General features: G+C 35.6%; 1 protein-coding gene across 41 annotated transcripts in view; it reads right to left on the bottom strand.

The window, feature by feature from the left end:
- The window catches only part of ABI3BP (ABI family member 3 binding protein), a 152,181-nt gene that overhangs the window by 112,253 nt on the left and 12,273 nt on the right, over positions 1–27,655 (bottom strand). For all 41 annotated transcript variants that reach the window (XM_054056979.1, XM_054056987.1, XM_054056981.1 and 38 more), the window contains exons 2-4: positions 16,672–16,851; positions 7,107–7,175; positions 4,215–4,347 (exon numbers count right to left, since the gene is read on the bottom strand). In XM_054056979.1, the coding sequence (XP_053912954.1) occupies positions 4,215–4,347; positions 7,107–7,175; positions 16,672–16,851 (382 nt within the window). The remainder of the gene's footprint in view (positions 1–4,214; positions 4,348–7,106; positions 7,176–16,671; positions 16,852–27,655) is intronic.

Below are 27,655 nucleotides of genomic sequence, written 5' to 3'. Positions count from 1 at the left end.
TGGGCACAAAAAATTAGATACTGGAAATCTTATAAGGCAGATGGTTTTATGAGATTTCCAGAGAAAGTCAGTTTGTATAAATAACATGGGTTTATTTAGAACCAGATCCAAACCAAAACTCCAAACAATTTAATCATGACTATTTTAGTGGCACATAACACTAAACAAAAAAATTAAGCCCTGGGGATATAAGAACATTCCTCCTCTGTGATCATGTGTTGCCATAGCTAAAAGATTATAAAGCTTATTGCATTTCTGTGCATAGGAACGTAATAGAACTTTTAAGAAAAGTCTGTTAAAATATGCATGTACTGATTTGTTTATGGTCAGACTTCATTAGAAGTACAGCATCCATTTAGTATAAGAAAGTAATAAAAGAAATTATTTAAACTACAATTTTTCAGATACTGAGTGTTTACCAAATCAGCACATGATGCTGATTACATTGTTTCCTGTTTAATGCCAAGTCTACTAAAGTAACAGACACTGACATATATAAAAAGAAAGAAATAATTACATTGCTGATGACTATGTTAGGTTTACAAACCACTTTCTAATTTAGTTTTCACTGTTACATGATCACTAGCAATCACTTTTTTCACTTTATTTTTTTTTGTAGAACAACCAAAATAACTTGAAGAGTTGGCGGCTCTAGAGAATGAAAGGCTGATCACCAACAAATCTTTTTAAACAAGCTTTCAGCATTTACCCCTGTAGCAGTAACTCAAAAGCATCTGAAACTCAGAAAGTTTATATGCTGAAGTATATTTTTCATAAGGAATTCTGCTAAGTTGAAAATAAATTTTCTATGATATTTGCAACAGAAATTATAATTAATTAAGTTGGCAGCTCCACAGTGACAGAGATTTGCAGATACACAAAAAAAGGAAATGTATGCACATATCTTTCTAAATTCAGGGTTTTAAAAACCCTGATTCTATGTGCTGTATAACATAAAGAGTAAACATGAATTCTTCTCTGGTTGTTCCTTCTCTCTTGTTTTTTCTTACAATTTTTTTTTTAAAACATCAGATACAAACTAAGTAAAACACAAAATCTGTACTACTCACAAATATGATATTAAGTCATTTAAACCATGGGCGAACACATTTAAACAGCATAAATGTGATTTGGTCTAAGTTATTAACTAAGATATATTTCATTAAAACCCCCTGAAGTTCAGGTTTGAAATTTCTATTTCTTATGTATCTGAAAGTGTGTTTGCTTTTCTATACAATCCACCCAATACCGTATAGTATTCTATATACACAACCTGTTTTCGTCTTGCATGGCAAAAACATTTTCCATTCCTTCCCTTGACCCCCCTTCCTAAAGAGCAGAACGTCAACTTCCACCTTTTTCAAATCCCTGCTCTGTTTTGGGATCTGTGAAGTTGTTCTAGCAGAAGGAAAGGTCAAAAGTATTCTATGCAATAGCCTATACTTTCTTTTTCAGACCTAAATGGACAGCAAACATAATTCCAGTACGTTCATTATGACAGCTCTGGTTGTTTGAAAACAGAAAGGCAAGACTCTCTATACTCTTGGAAATATACATAAAAAAAGGAACTGACATGACTTTGCAGCAGGCTATTGAAACTTTGCCAACCTCCCTCATCAACTACCCCATACCGGTGTCAAAAAAACAGAAGATGTTGAGAATGCTAACTCCACACTGTTGGTGGAACTTCTCTGGTGTTACACAGTTTTTATCAGGTACATAAAACTCATAGCCTGAGTTTTTTGGCTTGGATGTTTTTGTTATGCTTTGTTTTGTATTCCAGTACTAAGGGTCTGATCAGAGGTGACAGCCACTTCAAGGAGGCTTTAAAATTTGACCTTGCAAAGAACTTGGTCCACACAAATGGCAGTGATTATCTTTGCTTCCACAAGGGTTTGGGTTTATCTTGCAGGAAATATGTAACACTCTATTAGCTTATGCCCTTAATCGCTGAACAGTTAAGCAACCAAAGAATGGTTTGTTGAAAACCAGTATAGGAACATTGTCTTCATTGGAGTTTCTTGAAAAGCACTTCATAGATACAGAAGAACACTACATTCCCTCAAAAAGCAAGCAATAATTTCATTGAAGCAGTAAAAGATATCAGTGTTTTTTGAGAACATAGCACCTCTTTTCAAAACTCATTTGCTCACAGCACTGGATCTCCTCAGGAATATCCACCGAGGTCAGACTCATACTAGAGAAAATCCTGGCCAACAGATCCATGATGTTCCATATGGTTTTTATCTTCTGAGTCAGTAATGTATTCAACTTACATATTATGCAACATTCCTACAAAAGCCTAACACCCATCCGGAGATGGTAAAATCTGAGGCTGAGAACACTGACACTATTTCAGGTCATACAGAGTTGCAAATATAAACTTGGAGAGATACTAACGAACAGAACTGAGTTAAGAGGTCATAATTGCCTCCTATTGCCCATGTCAAAGATTAGAGGTTAGTTGCTACACAGCAGTCTTGAAGATGATTAACGTTTCATTTCAACGTGTAACAGTAAGAGGAACATCCCACTACACTAAAAAAATTGCATACTGTGTTAAAGAGTTTGCTCAAACTTCAAGTTAATGAGTGCCCAACAAGAATATTCAGTTACTGAGGAGAAAGCCCAAAGCTCATGAAGGCATTATGGTGGGTTATCATATGCCCCAAATCTCCAGGTGGATTAATATAGGATATAGGCTTCTAAAGTGTTCTTCATTCCCATTGCACAATGGATTCTGTAACTTTGGTGCTGACATAGCACACAGAGAAGATAAATTCCATGGTAACAATGCTACTAAAATCATTATGTGGGAAGAAAACTTTACAGGCTCCTCCATGATCGTCTAGTTTCTACAAATATCTAACTGTGGGAAACGATTTGCTTCTTTCTTGACTGCAAGAGCAAAATTTAAGGCTAAACTATATTTTATTCCTGCTGAAAAAGAATTCCAATTAAATACATTCTTGGATATTTCCTTATATTTCATAGTAATTTCCTAATAAACACTATTGGTTTTTTTCAGTAGCGTTTGATGATGAAGATCTAAATTTGTTTATGAGAAATTTTCGAAGCTCTAAAAGGATTAATCAAAAACCTTTCAGAGGTAAGAAAAAGATCATGTGGGATGACCACATTATATGATATGCACGATGGTTTTTTTAGTATAATCTGTGTTTGAGATCCAGTTTAATGGAGTTTTATTATCAGCACCAAAGTAAGCAGATTCAAGTCAAATCAGACAGCTACAAATTATACAAAAAATTAGACAGATAGAGGGGAAAAAAGTGTTCTTAATAATGCAAATATGCATTAAAAAAACCTAAAAGATAATAGTTGCAAACCAGATGTAGATGCATCCCAAACATGGGTGCAAAAAGTTTCTTCTTAGTTTAACAAAACATTGCTGACTTAAATGGAGTTTCACGGGATGTAGATGAAGACAAAAAATTATTCTGTCATAAAGGGAAGAATACAAAAAGAACACTGCAATTACAGAGCAGGGAAAACCTCTGTATTAACAATTTCAATAATTGCAGTCAATGAATTTTAGTCATCCTCCAAGAGCTGCTTAAAATGTAATGGTACATGTAACTAAGAAACTATGCAGTGGCTTCTCTTGAAACTGCAGCTTGGTGAGTCTTTGTGAGTTCCCCAACTATGGTAGCACACAGTAAATAATTACAACAAAACAAAAATATTATAGTAGAAGAGATCTTCTTTTACTTACAACAGAATATTAATGAAAGCTGTACTGTATCAATACCAGGAAAGCAGCGTAGTCGTAAGATCAAATACAGAAAACGAAAAGCATTAAAACAAGGCATCATTCCCTTACCACAGCACAACAAAAGACTTCTTTTACTTCTATTTACCCAATTTTAAACCATATTTCGTAAGACTTAACAAAGATTCCTTCAGTTCATTCAGATATAAATTCGGGCATAGCCAAGGCCATTGTTTTAAGAAGAACAAAGAATCTAGTGTGAAATAGCAAGATTTGTACTTCAACATGTAGACATCTGGCTAAATTTGCACTCAAGACAAGACTTGCAAAGCACTAATTTAAGTAAACAATAAAAATTACTTCACATTTGGAACTATTACTTCCAACTTTTAAATTGCCACTGTCAAACTTATTTCAGCCACAAACAATAAGTACACTGGATTAAATCATTATCATAATAGAGATCAATTTTCTCTTATGTTACCTGTCACTAGCACAGTTACTTGTTGATGTCCAGTCATGTTGAGGGTTGACTAGGATGCCCCAAGAGAGGAACACAGAGGTTGGGGTGAGAGTGCCAACTACTAGCTGCAAAGGCTTTTGAGTCTTGTTCCGACCTACATAAGAAACATATAATCCAATTATATGTTAGTTTCTCTCACCTGCATTATGTAGGGGAAAGTTTTTGCAGTCAGATAATAAAGTAAATTAAGACCTACTTCTCTACTAAGCTTGATGGGTAAGATACAACAGTTATCTCTCTTTTTCACAGTCAACATTTCTAATGTATGATTTTAAAAGGGGGGCAGAGACAGTGTCTGTGATCTGTTGGCTTCTTGTTAAGACAAGTGAAACATTTGCAAGGAAGGGAGAATGTTTTTGTCTCTGAAGCCAACTAAGCATGAACAGAGAAAAAAAGCGCAGAATAAATTTGGCATAAAGAAAGGGAGAACAGTGCTAGCAGGCAGAAGGAGCATGGATTAAGAGACTGCTTTAGAAAGCAGGTATCAGACACACAGATGTCAGAAGGACTGTCTTTTAGGTGCCCTCTGGGCTTGCATAGCGTGTGTTTCAATCTGGTAAGAAACTGGAAGTCTTCACTTCCAGACTAGCAGATGCAGTGTAAATGAATTCTTGCTATCATTTGTTGGGTAGGAAGGAGACTTGTTTACTAAATTTCATTTTAATTTTCTCTTATAAGAAGTTTTCTCTATTTTTCTTTTTACAGCCCATTTTCCAATTAAATCTAGTTTTTGAAAATGAGCAGTGGATGTGTTTGCTATGCTTAGTATGAAAATAAGCTATCCGCAGATTAACTTCAAACTTCTCTCTGTCTTGGACTGCATTGCAGAAGGTGTTACACAGAGTTCAGGATATTAGGAAGTCTCTTTTTGAATGTGACAGAACTGGTAAAGTCTTGGTAGGATTCTTAGTAACACTGCAGTGATGTCCATAGATAATTTATACTTTCTACAGCATTCTTCATCAGGAGTAAAATATAACCTACAGAAATTCTATTGCTTTTAGCCTTAGGTAGGTCTGAATCACTGCCTGTATCTGGGGTTATTTTTCTCTTTTAAACACGTGTTACATTCAAAATATTCAACTGTTGTATGGTACTTAACTTTAACTTTGCTCTGAATAAAGCAGCACCACTCTTACATGGAGAAAGAACTTTCTTTGAATAAAGCTTAAGAAAGCTTAAAAGTTGAGAATTGGAAATGAAGAAATGGTCTAGAGCAACTATTTTGAACCTGAAGTTTGTGGATTGATAAAAGCCCTTGGTATCTGAAAGATGATTAACTAAAGGAAACTCATATATTCTTTAAATCACATTACATCAAAAATCTAAAGGACCTATACCTCTTCAAAAATGTCAATGATGAATATGTTACCACAAAACCTCCACGAACATAACCACTCTCTACCCTCCAGAGGAAGCATGATGTGCTTTGGAATACTGTGGAACACACCATTCTACCACAAGGGCAAACGGCCAAATAATTTTTTCTTTTCTGGACCAGTTCCTATACTTTTCCTCTATTTTTAGAGGACAAACTTAAATCTAACAGCTTGGTCATTCACCAAACTCTCTGGCAAATCTGCTTTTTATAGCAAAATCCCTTTCTTGACCATTTTTCAAGGAAACATGGAAATTATGTGAGTTTTTAGAAAAAGAAAAAACAAGGTATCACGTATCTTGACATTGTATTGGTTTTTTGGGAACACCTACATATGATTTTGATTATGCATCTTATTATGCCATTAGTTCCCAGTTAGAGACCGAAATGATTTATGTAAAACCAAAAATTACTTTAGGGATCATCCGTGTTGATCTACTACAATTTTTGGTAATGTGTCCAGTCTAACTACTCTCACTAATAAAAAGACTTGCCATATTATCTAGATAGCACTGAACTAAATGCTCTTGTTACACTTTTATCTGCTGGAATGAAAAGTCAATAATCTGAATCTTGTTCCTTAAATCAGTTTCTGTATTCTGTAGATATAAAAATTGATGATGTCCAAATAGTGCATTGGGCATTTTTTGTTTTTGTGGGTTTTTTGACATACATACACAATGCACCTGAAAGGTAAATCCCTTTTCAAAAAATCTTTCCAGACACATTGTTTTACATCTGTCCAAGAGCAAGAAATTAATCCCAAGCAGTTACCAGGAATTAGAAAAAAAATTAATGCAAAGATCTCAAACTATAAACAGATACATATATACTATCACTTTATTCTTCACAACAGTCCAGTGAATCTTAGAGTCATCTCCGTATTAAAGAAAGTAATCAAAAACTAAATATTAATGACATGATTAAGGTCATATAAGAAGTCTTTTGAATAGACAAGAATCAAATCCAGATTTCTGCTCTGCTATGTATAGTTTAAGCTAGAAAGCTCCCTCTTTCCTTAACTCCTTGCATCAGCAAACTTAGTAGCAGTACTGATATACAGATGCATATATGTATACATGTTATAATTTCCAACAAGAAACAAAGAGCATTAGCAATTTCACGGATGAAAGAATCCTTAGTAACACTAGTTTGAGAAGAATCACTTCAGTACACCAGATCATTGTATTTAAAAATTTTTACTTTTCTTTTTGCATGCACTGTGACCTCTTTAAGAATCAGAAATTAGTATTTTAAATTTAAACTCAGAGTTGTAAAAACTTTTTACAAGAACAACCTTTAAATACTTAATATTTTGAACACAGCATATGTTACTAGTTACTGACTAGGAAATACTGTCCCACATTTTCCCTTCCCATTTATGGAACTTGTGCATCCCAGTCAGACACCTAAAGTTACAAATATCTGTCTTCCTTTAACTACTTCAAAAAAGAGATATAGTAATAGTAAAATACCTGAACAAGATTTCTTATTATTTGAAACACGTGCTGGTCTTACTGAAACCAAATACCGTGGCTCTGCATCTGTGAATGAAAAAAACCAGCAATTAGTACAGAAGTGTTATTTATTTGAGAAAGGGATTAACCTACAATCAATAAGAAAAGGTCCAATATTCAGTGTATGCTCACTACATTAAATAATTTTTGCGATCTTTTGGAATGTTTGCTTTAAGGCATTTTCACCAATCATTCAGAAATATTCCAGTCATTAAGAAAAATAACTCACCTATGCACAAAAGATTTGGCAAATCTTTATGACCTAAACACAAAAAAGTATGAAAAGGGCAGGACAAACATGTAGCATTTAAACTTAAAAATTATTTGGAGAGTGACGGAGAATGAAAACCCAGATGAAGAAGAGATGATGGCAAAACAAAAAAGTAAAACAGGTAAAATAATAAGACAGTAAGGCCTAAAGAGTAGAACCAAAGATATCTACTCTCTGACAGGAACTAGAACTTTTCCTACATTTTCTGTATTCTGTTTCAAGGCTATACACCTTAGTTTTCCTGTTGTAAGCAGTTTCTCAGTAAAAATCTGACTACATCAAAATAGAATAAATAAAATTAATTGATCATTGAGAAGCTCATACCGGAACAGACTAATACTAAATCCATCAAGATTTGCATGATTATCTGGTTTCAGGAAACAACACAATTTCAGATATGCTTAAGACTGCATATTGGACACTGGCTTGTTTTATTAATAGGTTTACATACTTTCTGCAAAAGGCTGTGACTTTGAGTTTCCACTCAAAGTCTACATCAGAAATAAGGTCACGTGCAACAATTTTAATGATTTTCTTATTCAATAAATTCATCTCAAAGACAAATTGTATTCCTCAGACCTTCCGACACTTAAATTTCTTTTTATTTTAATGCCTATGCATTTTCTACCAGGAAAAATGAACCTTTGCAAAATATTTTTTAAATCTTTTCAGGAAAGAATCTCTCTCCATCTTAACTCCAGTTCAAATTTTTTTTCCACCACTTCCCACAAAAGGTTCAACCGCTTAATTTCAAAAAGCTAATAGAACAGATCATGTTACATATTAAAAACCAAAGTCCTTCCAAAGACAAGAATCTTTGTCTTTCAATTCAATCTTATCTGAATGGTCTAATTTTCTTTTAAACAACACAAGAACTGCAGCCATTCTAGAGGAAGCATTGTCATTGCTAGCTGGGTGTCAATTGTGAACCAGGAAAACTTCTGGAAATACTAGTCATCATAGGAAATAATGAAAGGAATCAAACCAAGTTTTACACAAACTCTAACACATTTGAAAGACATCTCATGCAGTTTAGATGACACAAGCACGCATGGTAAGAGGCTACAAGTTCAGATATACTCGTGTTTTTCACAGTGAAATGCAGGTAACTTCACCATGCAGCTTAAAATAATATATACTTTGATTAAAATAACTTTGAGATGGTGATTTTAGTTTTGGGAATTCATCTTCAGAAAGATTTGTCCCTACTTCTGATATGAGATGTCAAAGATTTCTGCCCTTCTTGATTGTTTAGAACCAAGCTCTATTCTCACTGAGCTGCAACACAAGAAGTCATATGAGCTTCCAAAGAATTGGCAGAATTTGGCTCGCCATATAGCGATCAAAACTACTTTAGTCGCATTTTTTTAAGAAAGGATTACTCTATGTAAAATTTTTATTCTAGTTTAGATACATTTACCTAAACTTGTATCTATGAATGACAGACTGAATTTCCTACCTATCCCAGCTTAACAGGTGCTTTTAAGTCTGCAAACTAAACACAACCACTGAGATATCATTAAATTTTCTCTTACTTCGAGATTTCTGTAAGGAAGGAGGAAGGAAAACCAGCGTTGAATAAATCAAAAGCTATCTAAAAGACTGTGCTAGTGTGGGAAAAGACACTCTAGCTTCAGTGATTCCATGCATCTAAGTGACTGAAAAGTAATACTATGGGCATACTTTAATTGTTTAATTATTTTTTCTAAATGTTTTTCAACTCCACCCAATATAAATATAACTAAGATAACCACTGAAGCCTGCTGCTTAAAGTAGTGCGGAAAAAAGAATTGCTTGAAAAGAAAGAAAAACCCCAAAGTGCAAATAGCATTTCCTTTACAAAAAAAATATTTTTTAATATTTATGGTAGCACACACTTCTTCTGGGATCTGAGCAGTCACCTAAATAATCTTGGTATTGAGACCTAAAACCAGAAATAAGTGACATTTTACAGTAATCTGTTTTCCCTGTACTTTAATCCCAGTTTTCTACTGTGCATTTGTGCCCACTTGTGAGACTATTAAAACTCTTGCGAAGTATTGAGAAAGCTTAACTTCCACTGAATTAGTTTCAAACATCAATTTGAAGCTCATGAACTACAAAATTAGTCTTCAAAACTGCAAAAATTAATTTTTTCCTCTTTCCAAAGATTGTGAAAGAAAGTTATCCAAATGTTTCGAAACAGATAACTTAGCCCTGCTCCAGCACTGGAAAAATTCATTCTGATTGAAGATTGAAATTACTTGTAGCAGTATACGGTTAGATTGTCTGCTAAATAAAATGAGGTAATAAACAAAGACCGTAAATTTCTCCCTGTACATTTCAAAACTACAAAACAGGTGTTTTTGTTTCATAACAAAGTGCTCTCAGCAGGAATATTTTGTGATTGGTGCTGCTCATTAAGCTTTTTTTTATGGACTTAGCAAATATTGCCTTAATAAAGAATATAAGACATTCCCATCTCCCCATTAACTCACAGAACTTCCAATAATACAATCTATATAACCAAGTGTTTAGCAAAACTGGTAGAGACTAGATGTTGAAAGAAATCTGATACAGAACAGGCAGGTTTAAAAAGTATCATTTGTCTGGTTTAGAACCACTGAATTTCAGACAATATTACAATCCTTGTAACTAAAATGAGAGGTTCTATTCTGAATTTAGCTAAAAATAGAGCTTAAGTCAGAAATATGTTTTGCTATTCCTGACCAGAATCAACCATGAAAAAGTACAGCAACTGTAGTTTAACTTAAGTTCATCTGTTTTATGCACATTATCAAAGAATTATGCGTGAATTGAAGAACACAGGCCTTGAATCATAGAATCATAGAATCACCAGGTTGGAAAGGACCCACTGGATCATCGAGTCCAATGCTTGAAATGCTTCTGTTCTGGACAGAGATATATTTTAAATCCAAGGAAACTGAAACCAAGGAAGGCAGAGAACTTGCTTAATCTCTTATAATGAGACTTGGTTCAGGTTTAGAAATAGGAGTTCTTTCTCAGTCTTCCACTTCAAATTGAAATTTTTCTTAGTAAATTCTAAAGGCCACTGAATTTTCATACTGATTGAATCCTTCTGCTGAGAAATATACGTATCACTCCTCATCACAACACAAGAATCATCTGATGCTACTACAACTCAATTAATTTTCAAGGCCTTAAAACATCGCCTCACCCATGTATTAAACTTTATCAAATTGCAAAAAACTCCTTATTACCATCTGTGTTCCTTTAAGATGCCTACATAAGCATATTACACTCTACAAATCCATGTCTTTAAGAAGCATGAACGTTGAGGACAGGTGAGCTACATAAGAAAAAAAAAAGAAAATGCTGTGAAATATCGGAACCTAAATAAAACCATAATTTATCTTGTGCTACTTCATCTTAAGGTTTAAGGGATAAATGAATTTGTTGAAATAGAAGCTAGGTAGCAGAAAGGTGACCATCAGACCTATAAAAAATGTGGGGTTCTGACTGCATGTCATAATGATCCGCAGAATATATCAACTATTTACACTAAAATATATTTTAAAAAGAAGTGCATTTCTAAAAAAAAATTATGACCTCAAGTAAATGCAAATCAAATCATGGAGTATAGACAATCCTGCTTGCAGATGAATATTTCATATTTTGTATGAACTGTATTTAGTAAGAAAATGGTAGCTACATAATTAAGATTAAAGTTCAAATATCTGGACACAGATCCATGAATCCAGCATCTGCCCTCAGAAATAATTTCAAGACACATCAGTATTTATCAGAGATACATGAGATACAGATTTGTCAGTGTCTCATCTTTTAAACTGCAGCTGGTTAGTATGCTTGTCTAGCTGAAAATGCAGCTGCTTACTTCCTCCAGGTCATCCAGTTTGGTAGGCTCAACTACTATGAGCAATAAGAATCTGGGTTTTTTTCTAAGTTACTAGGAAGTGGCATACTACTAGATTAACTTTCACATTATCTGGCATCTTGAAAACTATGTGGGTAATACATCCTCAGTTTCAATACAGGATGGGGATGACGAGATTGAAAGCAGCCCTGTGGAGGACTGTGTCCCTGTGGAGGACTTCTTCAAAAGAAGAGTGGCCAGCAGGTCGAGGGAGGGGATTCTGCCCCTCTATTCTTCTCTTGTGAGACTTCACCTGGAGTACTGTGTCCAGTCCTGGAATCTTCAACATGAGAAGAATACGGAGTTGTTGGAACGGTTCCAGAGGAGGGCTTCAAAGATGATCAGAGGGATGGAGCACCTCCCATACAGGGACAGGCTGAAAGAGTTCGGGTTGTTCAGCCAGGAGAAGAGAAGGCTCTGAGGAGATCTTATAGAGACCATCCAGTACATAAAGGGGGCTACAAGAAAGCTGGGGAGGGACTGTTTACAAAGGCCTGCAGTGGTAGGGCTAGGGGCAATAGGTATAAATTGGAGAGTGGAAGGTTCAGACTAGACATTATGTGGAAATTCTTCATAATGAGGGTGGTGAGACACTGGCACAGGTTGCCCAGGGATGTTGTGGATGCCCCATCCCTAGAGGTGTTCAAGGCCAGGTTGGATGGGGCCTTGGGCAGCCTGATCTAGTTGGAAGTGCCTGTGCCCATGGCAGGGGCATTGGAATTAGATGATCTTTAAGGTCCCTTACAACTCAAATCATTCTATGATTCTATGATCTGCACATTTGTGGGAAGTGATGAGATGCAGAAATCTTGCACAGTGAGATGTTTTAGCCAACCACTGCTCTAGTACACATCCCCGAGTTACACTTTCTAAAAATGCATTCAAGGTGATACTAGAATTCTCCTTTATATCTAAATCAATCCATCATTTATATGGTTGTTATAAAGCAGGATTGCCAATATATTCTCCTCTTACGCTGCATAATCTAATTCAGGTAAGGGAAAGGGCAAAACATGGCCCAACTCTGAGCTGGTTTTAGAAACTGAAAGGGAAATTACATTCAGACAGAAATTTACTCTGATAGCTAATTGTTGTTCATTCTTCTAAATTTTTCCTGTCTCCCCTCAGTTGTTTGGGTTCTTCCAACTGTATCAACAAATTCAAAGAGACTGACTTGCAATGTTCCTAACCAAGTTAACAAAAATGAGCACAAATTTCTTAAGGAAATACTTTCTAAGAGTCAGACAGAATGAACAGATTTAGATAAAAGTTTAAATCAAATTCAGACCTTTTGGATGGGTCTATTCACCTTATCTACTAGTCTGGCTGAATGTAAATTTTGATATCTTTTGATACAGTATGAATAACTTCCATGATCAATACCGGTGTTACTGTCCTGTAAACTCATAAAGTACACCTAGCACAAAAGAATATCCTGATAAAGAGGCATAACTTTTGTGAGTAAAACTTTGTACAACTTCACCGTTGACATTTCTCCTTCACTGTGACTCAAATCCATCTGTCTAGCAATGCATGAAGCTGCTCAAGAGTTTGTTTCCAGCATGAGCTCATTACACATTCAGAAAATCCTTTTCTCTTTGTATATGCCCTCTGCAAGCAGTTCCCAATTCATGGATAATGTTATGCAATTGATGGCTCACTTATTATTTTAGTTGCAAAAGAAAGGGAAAACAAATATTTTGAGATAAGAATCACTGCAGTGAGGTGCTGCATATTTTAATGGATGAAATGTAGGTGGATGTCACACTTTCCACAAAGCTGTATCTCTCCTGGAAATTCTAGGAAAGATCACTTCCTCATTCATTTATTTTAAAATATATATGCAGGTATATACATGCAATTTCACAAATTAAAAAATCTCCTGACTTCAAGTTTACTGCTAACAGATTCATATGAGGTGTGTGACCCAGCAGAAAATCTGACAATAAACTTCATCTTAATCAACAGTAACAAGTTTGCAAATATGGAAGTCATGGGCCTTGGAGATATATAATATTGTGTATATTGTGTCATCTATTAAAAAAATAAGTTAGACATTGCTTCACTCCCCTTACTCCATTTCCAAATAAGGACAATTATCACAAACAGAATACCAATTATGCAGCTCCATTAACCAAACCAGGCATGTAGAGCTAAATCAAGGAAATGTCTGGAAGGCATTCAATTCTGTTCTGTAGACCTACACTGTGAGAAAGAACAATGGATATCTTAAAGGACTGATGCATTTTAGGGACAGAATCATGACTGACTTATGCATAGGGTCTGTGATACAATGGCCTAACTACTAAATTAATGAATTTTTTTTTCCTTTGAGTAGGCATATCTATACCATCTTCACTTACAAGTCTTCACTGAATAGACAGTTATAATACTACCAGGGTGAGATCCATTTTTGTGTAGATACAGGGATTCCATTGTCCTTAATCTAGTCACTCTCTCAGGATAATATATTTTAATGCAATTTTCTTCAATCCATTAGGAAAATATATTTTTTAGTAACTAACAAATGTCCTTAAATCTCCATTTCTAATATTTACATTTAAGCTACCAAATCAGTTTAAGGTCGTAATCAAAGTCCCTAAACTGATTGGGAGAGGTGTTGTCTTTCCATGAACCATTAAAACTGACAGGAGAGGAGGAAACATTTAATTGTATTAGTCTTCATCTAAACAGGTTACAATGTCCTTTCACATTTGGGAATCACTCCCTCCACATCCTGTTCAACAAAAGCCACAACCAAGGCAGCCTGTAAAGTCCATCTGTTTTCTGTAAAAACTGGATAAGCCAAAGTATTACAGGATCAAGAAGGAGTTCTCAGGGTGAATTTAAATGTTTCTGTATAAACCTGGTTGTTTCAATTGTGGAAAAATGTGCAGAATTCACTGAAGACCTTTTGCAAAGTGTAAAATGGCACTTGAATCACTAGAATATCTACAAAATGGGCAATTTTTAGTGTGTGTTTTCAAAAATGCATATTTTTTAATACAAAGATAGCATACTTGGCCAACTTACATACAAGACGTACTAGCAGTACAAAGATACTGTAAGATTTTTTCAACAATTGGCTCTAGGTTTTATCTTTGGAAGTATCTTGAGAGCATTTTTATTGTCCTTTTACAATACCATATTTTTTCTAACACCCACATAAAGTGTGTGCCGAGCTGTGTTCTCTGGCTGCCAAAATAAAACCTAACCACTGTTCCTAAATCTAAGAACTACCCTGCACTTCCTGCAGGTTATGCCAACAGGTAGTCCCTGAAACTGTAGGGTGTGCTAGCAATCACCTCTGTCTTCTCTTCACCTCTACCACACGAGTCACTCTAAAACAGAACCAAAAGCACAACTGAGGTTTTTTAGCTTGTGTACTGTACACGTTGGAAAGCATAGTCAAAGCTGCAGTTAATGAGGTTTTTAATATTAAAGGAATGAGAAAGCTTATGTGCTCTCTGCTTCCAAACTCCAGTAAGAGTTTACAAAACATATAATCTAACCCTAAATCTCTTAGCTAAAAGCAATAGCTCCAATAAATGCACTGTTAATTACCTAAAATAAATGTTTTTGACTTGAAGTACTTATTGCTCTTAGCTTCTTTTATTCCCGTTCTTTCAAAAATTTTCTTCAAGTTGGAAATGCTAGTCTTAGTATTATGTTGCACATTGCATTTTTAGTTACTGGACACCCAGAAGTCACAATCAAAGATTCATTGTCACTAGGAAACTGATTGACAACTTGTATTAGCATGAGTGATTTAAAATTTTGAATTTATTATCCTTTAAAATAATTAAAAGCAATAGGAGAGCATTCCCCAACACTTCTGCTTTTCCCTTTCTAGATACACTAGAGAAAATGTGTTCATTTCATGACAGGCTGTCTGCATCATGTTTTTTTCTCGTCTTCTCCATTCATTCCTACAAGATTTTGATTAACAGTATGTCTTCATGAATATACAGGTGGTTAGCACTGTAATGCACTGCAGAACTGAAGAAAGGTGTTTGCAGTTTCCAGCCATTAGCTATTACTGTTAAAAGTTACAAAATACCAAAACCCCATCTGTTCCAGGTGGCATTCAGCTTTCTGTATTCATACAGTTTCAAAGAGCATTAGATAGTAAAGCTACCCTATTAAATAGGAAGTGTAAATGATCTACACATGATGTTACATCCAGTGCTTTGTCCTCTTTCAAGGATCTCAAAGAAAAATATTAATCCTCACTGTTTCTGCAATACAGCAATGCAGGCACTACTTATGCCCAATTCACAGTATCCTGTAGTAAGCCCTGTACACCATTCTTAGTGAGTTGATTCAAAAGTTCCACATGGGATGAATCAGACAAATTAAACACAGCTTAAGCTATAAACTGAAACACTTGATTGGTGATAGAATTACAGAAACATCCCAGGAGTACCAACTCACAGAAGGGAAAGTTAACTTTTGGTACAGTTACCTAATCAAAGTCTCTAATATCTTAATTATTCTGTGTCCATCATCTTACTAATTCTTTTTTATTCTGCAGTTTTCAACCTGGAGCAGATCCCTGGAAATGCCTTAACTGACCACATCAAAAAGACGGCAACTGCTACATCTATGCTTATGCATTCTTTCTTCCCCCTTGTTTTACATGAAGATCACTGGTATTAAAATGATGAGCACAACTAAGATTCACCTCAGTGTACAAAAGATTAAAGAAAACAGCATGGAAATCCTCAGAGATTAAAAAGATTTCTTTAAATATCAAATCCTGATAAATCTGAGGTGAGGAGGGGGTGGGGGAGGTGGGTGTATTTATTATTATTTATTATATTTATTTATCATAAAATTTGTTTTTTCAGACAATTCTAACTAATCTAGTTCCACTATTTTCCTATAACATGTAGGACTGGAGTAGGCCCCTGCCAGAAAAAGCATCATTTTGATATGAACATTACTTGCAAAGGAAATTAACCACACAGTTCTCAGAACTATTTCATTGCCTCCTGTAAGATTTGTTAAAAGCATGCACATCTCCATGTATTCTGCTTTATAACTGCAAGTTTAGTCAAATCATCCCATTTGACCTGTGATGTGCTCATTAGAGTACAATGTCTTGGTACAATGAAAATCCTCAAAACAAATGTCAGTAGAATTATTTCCAAACAAGAACAAGAATCTTTCCCCTTGAAGGGTGTCCTAATTCCACTTACACCTGAAATTCTTCAAAGCAACCTTTAACAAACACAAAGAAATCCTAAAGAACGACCTGATAAAAAGGAAAATTAAGAAACTCAAAGTTCCATATTCTTCTCACTCTCTTTCCACAATTCATGACAACAGGAGCATGCAAAGCAAATATGACTTACCAATTTCTGTTATGGAAGTCTTTCCTTCTGAAGGTAAAGGAATGTACTGATTAGAGAAGAAGCTGCTTCCATAACCCAGGACAAAGCCTTCTAGTTTGGTGTTTTGACTTGGTCGAAGATACCTCATGCAAATGGTGTCATCTGTTGCATTGATCTGAACTTTTAAACTTTGCCTTTTCACTGAGAAAAGAGTCAAAAAAGGGAGAATCAGGATGTATGATCTTATAATTCAGTAATCAAATATGACAATATAAGAATACAGGGCTGTTTAATTTGTTTCTCGCAAGCAACTGAACAGTTGCTTGAAGGTGGAATCTTCTGGAAACTAAGTGTATTTTTTGAAAATAAATTAAGAGTCATGTAAAATTGTGGTTTCCAACGTGTTTTTCCATCGTTAGCTTAATGCTATCATGAGCTGTAACAGCTTCTACAATTGCAGTAGCAGAAAAGTGCATGAAGGAATTGGAAGTATTTTTTCCTTTAAATGTTGGAGTTATAGTAGTATTAGCTATCTATAGGACCCACAGACAAAAAAAACTTCTTTAGTGGTTAGTAACAAATATGAAGTCTTTAAAAGCAAGTTAAGCACACTGCAAAATTAGGATAAAGGATAATTAGGAACTAGATCCAAATAAAAATGCTACAAGTATTCTATTTTTTGCTATGTTGGACTGGAAATGTAATTTTCTAGTTGGAATTACTCCAGGACACCTAACCAACATATACACTTTACTCAAATTACTAAGAAACTTTTTTTAAACATTCATTTTATGCTTTCTAGGGGAGTAGCATATAAAGTAAGAAACATCTTGCATAGCCATCTACAAAATTTAACTTATGACAACATGGAATGAATTCATAACAGAATAATCAGTTCTTTAGTCTACAAAAAGGTGTTTTATCTTCTCTTCATGGGGTGAAGGAGCATTGGCTTTTCCTTCCCTGATACTTACAATTTTAATACTCCTTGTCACTGTTAGCCTTGTATTTTCAGAACTGTTGAACATCAATGTTTAAAAGAAAAATAATTACTCCTCCCAAAACTTATGACACTGGCACTAGAATGGTACATTTTGGGTTACTATTCCCTCTTCTTATAGTTGAAATAGAATTTTTTTTATTCCCAGATGACTGTCAGGCATCTCTCCACTTATGAGGGCTGCAATTAACTTCTCAGGAAAAAAACCCAGAAATTTGTACAAAATCATTTCACTTCAGGAGATAAATTCTGAAGAACTAGAAGATATGTATCCCTTGACATTAAATTCATTAAATTACAAGGTGGAGTGATACTGAACTTCCTTTTCTCTTTTCCTTCCTTCCTTCCTTCCTTCCTTCCTTCCTTCCTTCCTTCCTTCCTTCCTTCCTTCCTTCCTTCCTTCCTTCCTCTCAGTCTAACTCCCCTCCTTTCTGTCTCTCGATAACTACAGACACATATTCAGAGTTTCTTTAAACAAGCACATATTGATTCTCTGGTATCATCCCAGCCTACCCCTGGGTTTTCTGGGGTGAAATTCTAAACACCAGAGTCTCTGAGAGGCCACAATTCCCGATCTGTGAAGATGATTTAGTAGTACTGTCAAACACCTGTGGTTGTCTGCACCCTAAATGAGGAGACCTAGGCCAAACACTTTATGTCTCTTCCCTTTATATAAAGGAGCGTAAAAGTAAAACTGATGCAAAACATGCGCCTCCAATGAGATGCCTCCTTTACGTAAAGACTTATCAAGTAAAAGCACTCAGCCAAGAAACAGTCCCTGTTTTCCAAAGGCAACTCTGACAGGGCTGCAGAAGGCTTCTAGAAAACTCAACTCTCTGATATTTCCAGCAGTTCAATGCCATCAGAGGGTAAGGGGTGGCAGCTGCTTCCTTATGTGGGAGACATCATGACTTCTTCTGTTTTCAATACATGAAACTGCCGCAGGTGTACAACTTTGAAAACTGACAAGGCTCCAAATAGCAGAAATCAGGAAGAAACCCCAACAGACTTAAAACCTTCCTAATATGCTTCATAAAGATGTTTAGTAAAAGGTGCTCCATACCAACAAAGTTTAGGATTATATATAGGCTGCACAACTTTAACCTAACCTTGGAAATCAGAGCATAAATGAAACAAAAGTCTCTTAGATTACATTGAATATTCACGTCTAAGAAGAAAGCACAATGTACTGTATTTGATTAAAATATGAGACAACAATTTGGTTTCTTTAATAAAATCCTTATTCAGACCCTAAACTGGATTATTTTAAAGATTTACTGAAGACCTATTTTAATTTTATATTTACAATAATTTCACATTTTTATATTCTACACAACTGCTTCTATATATCTCTCAATTCCACTTTACATTAATTTGAAGATTTAATTCTAATTCAAGATTAAATTCAACTGGGTTTGATTCCAATTAGTTAGATATTGTGGTTTTTTTCACAAGCAGTCAATTACAGTGGCAAAAGGTCTTGATTTTATTTAAGCCTAAAAGTTGTCAGTGAGGTTTCTGAAAAGAGAAAGTCTAAATGGGATCCCAAGGCAGAAACAGTTCTGAGTTAGGACCCTTTAGACCATGTATTTATAGCTAGCACATCAAAACCAGCAAGACTCCTTTTAAACTCAAAGCCAGTTCTAGCAGAACATAAAAAGGAATAATATTTTTAAAAATAGAGAATAAGGCAGAACAGAAGAAAAGGAGATTAACTTAAAATTTAAAAAAAATAATCCTTGGCGCCCCCACACCATCTTGTCAGGGCAGGTCTTTTCACTCTAATTCACTTTTAAATAAAGGATCATTTCAGTGATGGCCTGAAAGGCAACAAACACTGCAAAGTCCTAGCAGCGTTTAGAAAAAGCCTTTCTTTTGGTCTCCTCAGAGATGTAGCTATAGGGTCTGCTACATGCTATTCTTAACATAACTACCTTCTAACACTTCTGTAAGCTCCTTGTTTACTATTTCCTCTCCTCCATACAGCAGAAATTCTCCTAGCTGAGAGGGCACAGTCAATCTCAGCAAGTGTGCTCTTCTTCCCTTTCTCTTGAAGCCTGACCCAAAGAGCAGCATAGGGCAAGGCAGGCAAATAACCTTCTTCACTATTACTAAGCTGCACGTTTATAAAGGAAAATAACTGTGCTAAAGAAAAACATAGAAGTTACACTTCATATGACTAAACCACATTCACTTCCACAGGCATTCCAGAGTCAATGAAATCAAGGGATGAATTTTAACTGCTAAAACAATAACCATCAGAGGCTTACCACTTTCTGGAAGTGTATGGACAGAAGAGGCGTAACCAAGACCAACACTGACAAGTTTTTCTGTCTGAGGCAACAAAGGTTCCCAACTGATTAGAACCCAAGTTTCCTTGGAATCGTAGCTGTTGAATGATAGCCTTTGGGTTCCAGAGAGTGAACGGTTACACAGGAGACAAAACCAAAGAACAATGAGAAGAGAAGGAAGACAACAAGCACTGGATGGTAAGTCAATCTTGCTATGGACTCCCTGAGGGGAATGACTTGTCTCCTCAAACCAGGTCACTGTGCTACTTGGTCATCAGTCCAGCTCTTCTGCCTGCCAACATATTACCACTCTAACATCTTTCCACTCTTCCAACACCTCACTTTTGCTTACACACAGTATACTTCATAGCATCATAAATAAAAAAACAAAGGGCTGTGAATCAATCCTCTTTTGTTATAGCTGAGTACATTATAAAGAAATAGTTGTTAGAGAATTTAAGAAAAAAGTTTGAATGTTCCAGACTCAAGGAGGTCACAGCAGTTCAAAGGAGACCTGGACACTTATGAATAAATTCAAACATTTCCGGGATATAAGTGGGAAAGGCAGCTTTGTGCAGGAGACTAAGTCCAACTCAGAATTAAAAACAAGGAACAAAGCCTCCCATGAAAATGTAACAAAACTCAACTTGTGTTAAGGCCTATGAGGTAGGCTTATGTGGTCACTTAGAATTCTCAGAGTGGACAAGAGGTGTACAGAGAGGGCACAGCACTGCAGAGGGGCCTCTGCAGACATCTGAGGAGGGCTCGATGCAGCGTGTTGCACAGACACTGCCAATCTACTCAAGAGAGAGCCAGACTGGAACAATAAAGATATAAAGGACTTCATATCAGTTAGCGTGGTGAAGGGAGACTAATCCAGGAGAATGTCAACAAAATAGATTTCACTTGTGTTGATCTCAAGGTATTTTGAACAACTAAGGGGGAAACAAAGCATTCCTATTTTGAGTAATATCTCTGTCTTGGCCACCTTTTCAATAAACATTCATTAAACATGATCAAATGGACAAGGGAAGTCACAGAAACCTGATAGATATGATACTGAGATAAGAATTTATTTCATTTTCAGAAAATAACTTTGTCATATTATGATTTCAGAATACCTTTTTTCCCCTCTCTCTTTTTGACGAAACAGTTGAATAATAAACTAGATGCCCTCTAATTTCTAAGCAAAAAGATAGAAAACATTCTTAAAACCAGAAAAGAATGCTTGCAGGCACAGAGCAAGACAAAGTTAATTTTTCCTAACTCATATTCACTTGTATCAGTTTTTGGCATATGTTATTGAAACTCTGATCTAAGTATCTACATTTGTAGAATAATTCTACATTGACGCCATCTCCAAATGAAAGATTCTGGGACCCATAGCATCCTCTGAAAAAACAATCTTTCCCTCCTGGCTTGCCAAGAGAAATTCCACAGTGATCTACAAGTATTCTCTTCAACAAAAGTCAACTGATGGCCAAAATGAGCAGGACTAACCATGCACAGCGTATCTGAAATAAATGCGCTCTGTTAAGTGCACCAGACTACTTGCAGTGTTACAGTCACTCAAAGGAAAGGGCTCTTCATCTGTAAGGAAAAGACTTTTGAAAACAGCTTAATGAATCAGCTGCGTCATACAGGAACCAGCCACTGACAACTCTTCAGAAAGAAGAACAACACTACAAATGGTCTGAGGAATTCAGCTGGGAGGACTATAATTTGGTGAGTTGGAAAAAATAAGTGGCCACATATAGGCAACAAGAGCCAAGAACAAATAAATATTGAAACTTTAGAAAAATTTAACTCTAAATCAGGTGACTGAAATTCACATCTTTAAAAGGTGAAAGCAGGTATGGAAAATAGTACACAAAATATTCAGTTGGACGCTTGTACATGCTTTAGATCCACCAGGGATTATGTGAAATATCTTCTTATCACTTTAATTAATCATAGCATAACAGAGGAAGAGAGGAGAGGATTTGTAATCATTAGTCATAACATATTAAGTTACAAGGCAAAGGAGAAATCCAATTTTCAACTTGTATTTTCACAACAAAATTTCAGTCAAAGCTCTTTGGTTTACATCTAACATCCCTCTAAGGATTTACCATTGCAAGGCAGTCTGGAAAGCCCAAACAGTAACTACTGAGAATAGATCTATATAATTCCTTTGCTATTTAATAATTGAAGAGAGGTAAGGAGATAAATAGAAATGGTTCATTAGGCTAGTTGCATGAAAGTAGTATTTGTCCAGTAATTCAATGTTGGGAACAGGTATTTCCAAACCATAAGCACAAATAAAACCACTTACGAGTTTGCTTCCCAGAAAGTAAAACTAATTTTGTTGCAGTAACAGAGAATCTAAGTCTTTGAAATCGTGTCTTATGCCCCACTATATAATTACAATACTGTTGGTAACAATAGATGTGGAGTTCACTAGAACTGCCAGCTGGTTTGATTTTCTCTGTTTCAAGGAATGTGAGAGAACTTCGGTGATGAGGTGACTGGAATGTGAATTTAATTGCTCTTTTCTGTTTCTACCCAGGCCCCAAAATACATCTTGGCCCTGTCAAATAACGTATCTTCAGATGAAAAGCACTTTAATTCTCCCTCCAGTTTAAGAAGATATGTCAACAGCTGGGTGATAATTTATTAACTAGTAACTAATACATTCCGAAGTAACTCCAAAGTGCTGATATAGCAACAAACTTCGGGAATGAAGCACAAATGAAATAAAGTGTCTATTTTTTGTTTTGAAATAAATTCACCTTGGCAACTTACATTTGGAGCTATCTGTTTGCCTGCTTCACTGAAGGCTCAGCAAAACCAGTACTGGGATAAGGTATTCCTTTCTCTTATCCTATGATTCTGCTGGTGTGCTTGAAGTGTGTACGGTCTCTTGCGATCAAATACAGTCCTATTTTTTGTTTTTATCCACAGAATGAAAAGCCTTGAACTCTGCCCCACAAAACTAGAGGGTGAATTCAGTTGTACTGTATTACAGCAAATTTGGCTTCATCATCAGAATTCTGTTTGCCTTACACTGAAACTGTTTGGTTTTCACTGTTTCAAAGGTTTTAGAGGGCATGAAGGTGAGACCCAGCACTGCCTCCCGGAGTGCTAGACAAATAAAGCATGCCTTAAGAAAACATATCAGTACCATCTATTCGTGAGCACCACCTCACTTCTAACGTTCAAGTCATTCACAGGAGAGCTTTCATTTTCCATATCTGGTGCCATAGTACCACCAGCAGCTTTTATTTGGCTATTTTAGATTTCTGTATTTATTTTGGCTCGCAAACATGGAGACATAATAGTTGTTTGGCTCACACCCAAATATGGCTTAAAATGGGAAACAGTTAAAACCAGTTCTGTTTCTATGAAGTAGAATAAACAAGACTAAGATAGCAACAACCTAGAATCATGGAATAACTTAGCATGAAAAGGACTTCTGTAGATGATCTATTCCAACGCCCTGCTCGAAGCAGACCTAATCAGATGGTCAAGGCCATGTCCAGCTGAGTCTTGAACACCTCTAAGGACATACCATAACATCTCTGGGTAACCTGTTCCAGTATTTATCTTCCTCGTGATTTTAAAAAAAAGTGCTAATATCTAAATGGAATTTCCTATGTTCCAATTTGTACCCGGTGCCTCTTGTCATATTCCTGTTAACTTCAGCAGAAAATCCATCCACTTCTTTGTATCCTCAGGTCAGGTAGCTGTGGACAATGTTAGATCATCTTTCTCATTACAGAATACATAAAACACTATCGTTCCTATCTACAAAATCCACATTATAAATACTCCAAAAGATGAAAATAGGTGCTATATAAATTATATCCCTAAAAAGAACAACAAAGAATACCTAATCAAGAGAAGGTAAGTTAAAATATTGCACCTAGTTTTGTTATTTGCAACTGAAGTTCTCCATTTAAATATTTTTTTCATAATACTAGTACGCTTACTTTCCGTATTACTTCAGAAAAATAGGCTGTCAAGATGCAGTTAACTTTTCAAAACACACACGTGCACGTATCTACAAAAGTAGCCTAACTCATAAGCTTGTAACTTAGACTCACAGCATCTCTCTGCTCAGGCAGCTTCCAGAAAAAGATGAACAAAAGCAGTGTCAATCATACCTGTGGACCAACATTCATTACAGTGAGATCCACTGGCACATTTTTTAAGGATGAGCAATCAGAAAAGCTTCAGGAATACAGCTTCTGTTCCAGTCCTAGCATTCTCCTTAACCTGAGTTTCCCTGTCTGCAGGCTATACATTCTGTTCATTTCAAAACTGTTCAAGCAAGCAACTGAGGAGAAGTAGTAATCTTTCATTGTGAAATGCCATTTTTTTCACTTACAATGACACTGGAAGTGGTAGGGTTTTTCTTATTTTGACTACGGCTCTTAATGGGATGGATAAAGCTTGTTATTTTAAGCCTTAATATCAAGTGTTGTTAATTTATTGATAACTAGAAACTAGTAATTGATTCTACCTTATTCAGTTCTGAAGTTCAGTTCTCTTTTCAACTCCAACAATAACTGAGAAGGTGAGTGAGATAGCATAGTAAACACAACCTGTCCTATGACTTGCAGTAATTTAAAAGAGAAGAAAAGGTATCATCAAAGAACAATCAAGAAGATCTAAATCTAATCCAATTTCTGATATCTAGTGAGAGACTTGAACGCCTGTGAGGAGAATCCACATGTTAAAGAGGAAGCCACCTTATGTCAGCCAACAGGAAATGCAGAATTTTGATCAAGCCTCTCTGGGAAATAAACTAGAATGAGCTGTAGCAACCTTACTTCAAGTTAAAAAAATAATAACATTACTTTCATGTAACCCTCCATATTGTGTTTTCTAGCTTCTCTTGATGCCAAATAAATCTTTTCAGCTAATATAATGACAATACAAACACTTGGTCCATTTACTTGTGTTCAGAAATCACATTTAACAACTTCAGTTTTCAGGTGGACATTGTGTCATCAGTTGTCTCATGATACAGGAATAATCTGCTCGAATTCCAACTTCTCTACTTGCCTAACTCAGAATAAAGATGTTTTCAAGAGAGTTTTAAATAACTTCTTTCTTGTCTATGCCTTTAAAATACTTTTATTTGAAAGATAATAACTTTTTTTTTAGGTGTATCAACATTCTTAAGAGATTGTGCATAGCAAATAAGATATCATAAATTGTTAATTCCCCTCCATACTTCTTTCAGATCATTGGGGGAAATTTTGGAAAATTCATTTATAATAGAAATTCACCACAAAAGAAGTACAAATATCTGAAACATCCAGTAGGAAAATCCCTCAACAGTAGCGTTCAGCTGGAGGCAGTAACTCAACTAAGACCTCCTTAGGAAGAGATGCACTGTGAGGGCCCAGGGTCAGCTACCTCCCTTTCAGCTCTCTTTCTCATAGTAGACTTTCAGGATTACCAAGACTTCTTCCTTTAGTTGCAATGCGTATATAGTTTTACTACTGTTAATTTGAAATACACTCTCTGGTTTTAGTGCATATAGAAAAAATTGGTATTTCTCAAAGAAACTTTTAAAAACATTTCTATTACACAGCTATACAGTCTTGTAGATTTCCTTTGCCCATACCCCATTAGTGATCACTACAGTTTAGAACTGAGTTAATAAGCTGAAGCTCGCCATTACTTTGGTACAAGTAAGGACAATGCAGAGGTAAAGATGTAGCTATCAGCAATTCCAACTTCCATATATCTACATAAAGCAATGTAGAAAAAGGAACTCATTACTCATATGCTTACATCTCTCTCATCTGTTTTCAAGTAATTCAAACACTTCTTTGAAGTTACACTTCCATGCTTTTCACCATGTCCCTCACAAGGCTCCTTGTTAGTTTAAAATTATTTTCTTATTGACTAAGTACACTAATTACCCTTATTTTTAGGGTACAAAGCTGAAAAGACCCTGGATTTAAACAAAGCAACCCACTTCAGGGGTCTGATCTCCATTTCCAGCTTTCATTCTGTAGCTGATTTCCCGTTATTTGTTAAAATAGAAAATAAAACTGAAAACAAGCAAGAAAATCATTGTATAGGAATAGCAAAATTTACAGACCTGATGGAAAAAGGAACAGGAGTTAAATTTCTGAGAACTGATTTGGATGGAATTTCAACAACCTGTCTCTGGCTCCTGTCATAAGATATTGCTTAATTTTTCTTTGAAATCTTAGAAAATTCCGCTCCTCTCTTTGCCCTGTCAGTCAACTTAGCGGTTGACTTAGGTCGAATATATATGCTAAATATATAATTTAAATAAAATTCAGTATCAAACAATTTAACATTTTTTGAAGGTTAGGGACAGAACAAAGTCTATCCGTTATTTTTGATGCATAATCTCCCCAAATCTCCTTCAAGTTGAACAATTTTTGGTAGTTATTACTTTTCAAATCAACAGTATATAAACAACAAAACTCAAAAAGACATTATTTGTCCCTGAAAAAACTCCTCATTAATAAAAAACCTCAAACTTTTATTTCAATTTCAATTATGATCACTTATTTGCACGAGGATAAAGCTCAAGTTGGATCCAATGCATTTTTATCTCCCGGGCATTATTCCCCTGGCTTCAGTCTCCGTGCTAGTTGTTTGTTGTTGCAATTTTTCCAGACTGGCCTGGCATGTCTTTTTCTGGGCTGATGCAACTCCACCTGGACAGAGCTGACGAGACAGTGACTGCATCTTGCCCAGAAGAGCTGGTCTTTCCAACCCTGGCTCCTTCTCCTGTCCAAGGAAACAGGTCCAAGGCAACTCCACCCAGACTTGGCTATGAAGAATATTGCATTTTGGCCAAAGAACCTGACAGATCCTGCATGAAGATATTCAATGAAGGTGTGTAGGTGACTGTGGGGACCAAGAGAAGCCTCCCAAGTTTTCTAGGTCTAACTCTCTTTTAAGCCTTCAAAGGCTAATGCAAAAACCAAAAGAGAAGTGTAGTTTTCAGCCTGTGTATAAGGCAGTCATATTTTAGAGCTGATCACTGAATAAAAATATGCACTTTCTTTAACAACAGCTCCTTAATAAAGACAGCTCAACAAGATACTAAGAATTTAAGGAGGTGAGGAATTTAGTTGCTCGTGATAGAGATCTGCCCACAAATTAAAAATAGACTTAAGTGATCTGTATTAAAGAGTGCAGACCTTAACGCAGAACATGTTCATTGGCAGGCAGTGCTTAACATTACCGCTCCCTTAATCCACTTCTCATTTACAATTATCAATGCATTTGTGAAGAATCAAAAAACAAAAGCTTAACGAAAAACAGTATCTGGAAAGATAACTGCACTTGCTTCTGAAAGAAGTGTGAAGATACTACACTTTACAATCCACGATGTTATCATTCATTACCAAATGCACAGATCATCGGCTACGTGGATTGATGTGTACCCAGATTGTAATGATGTTCTCACATTATAGCAGTCATTTTTAAGTGTTTTCCTTACATATGATCCATATCTATTACATCAGAATACATAATTCTGTTTTTTTTCAGTACAAAGGTTTTGCACTGATTTGCTGAGTGACTATTCACCCAGGGATCTTTTGAAATACTTTGGAAGAATAGGAGTCAGATTTGAAAGAAGAATATGAAATAACTGACAGTAAGACAGTATCATTTCTAATGTGTTAGAATAAGGCAGCTTCAAATTAATGTTAAAAAGACCCCAAGCACT

This window comes from Cuculus canorus, chromosome 1, assembly GCF_017976375.1.
Source record: "Cuculus canorus isolate bCucCan1 chromosome 1, bCucCan1.pri, whole genome shotgun sequence".
Classification (NCBI taxonomy): domain Eukaryota; kingdom Metazoa; phylum Chordata; class Aves; order Cuculiformes; family Cuculidae; genus Cuculus; species Cuculus canorus.
This window is presented reverse-complemented; position numbering and strand designations above follow the sequence as displayed.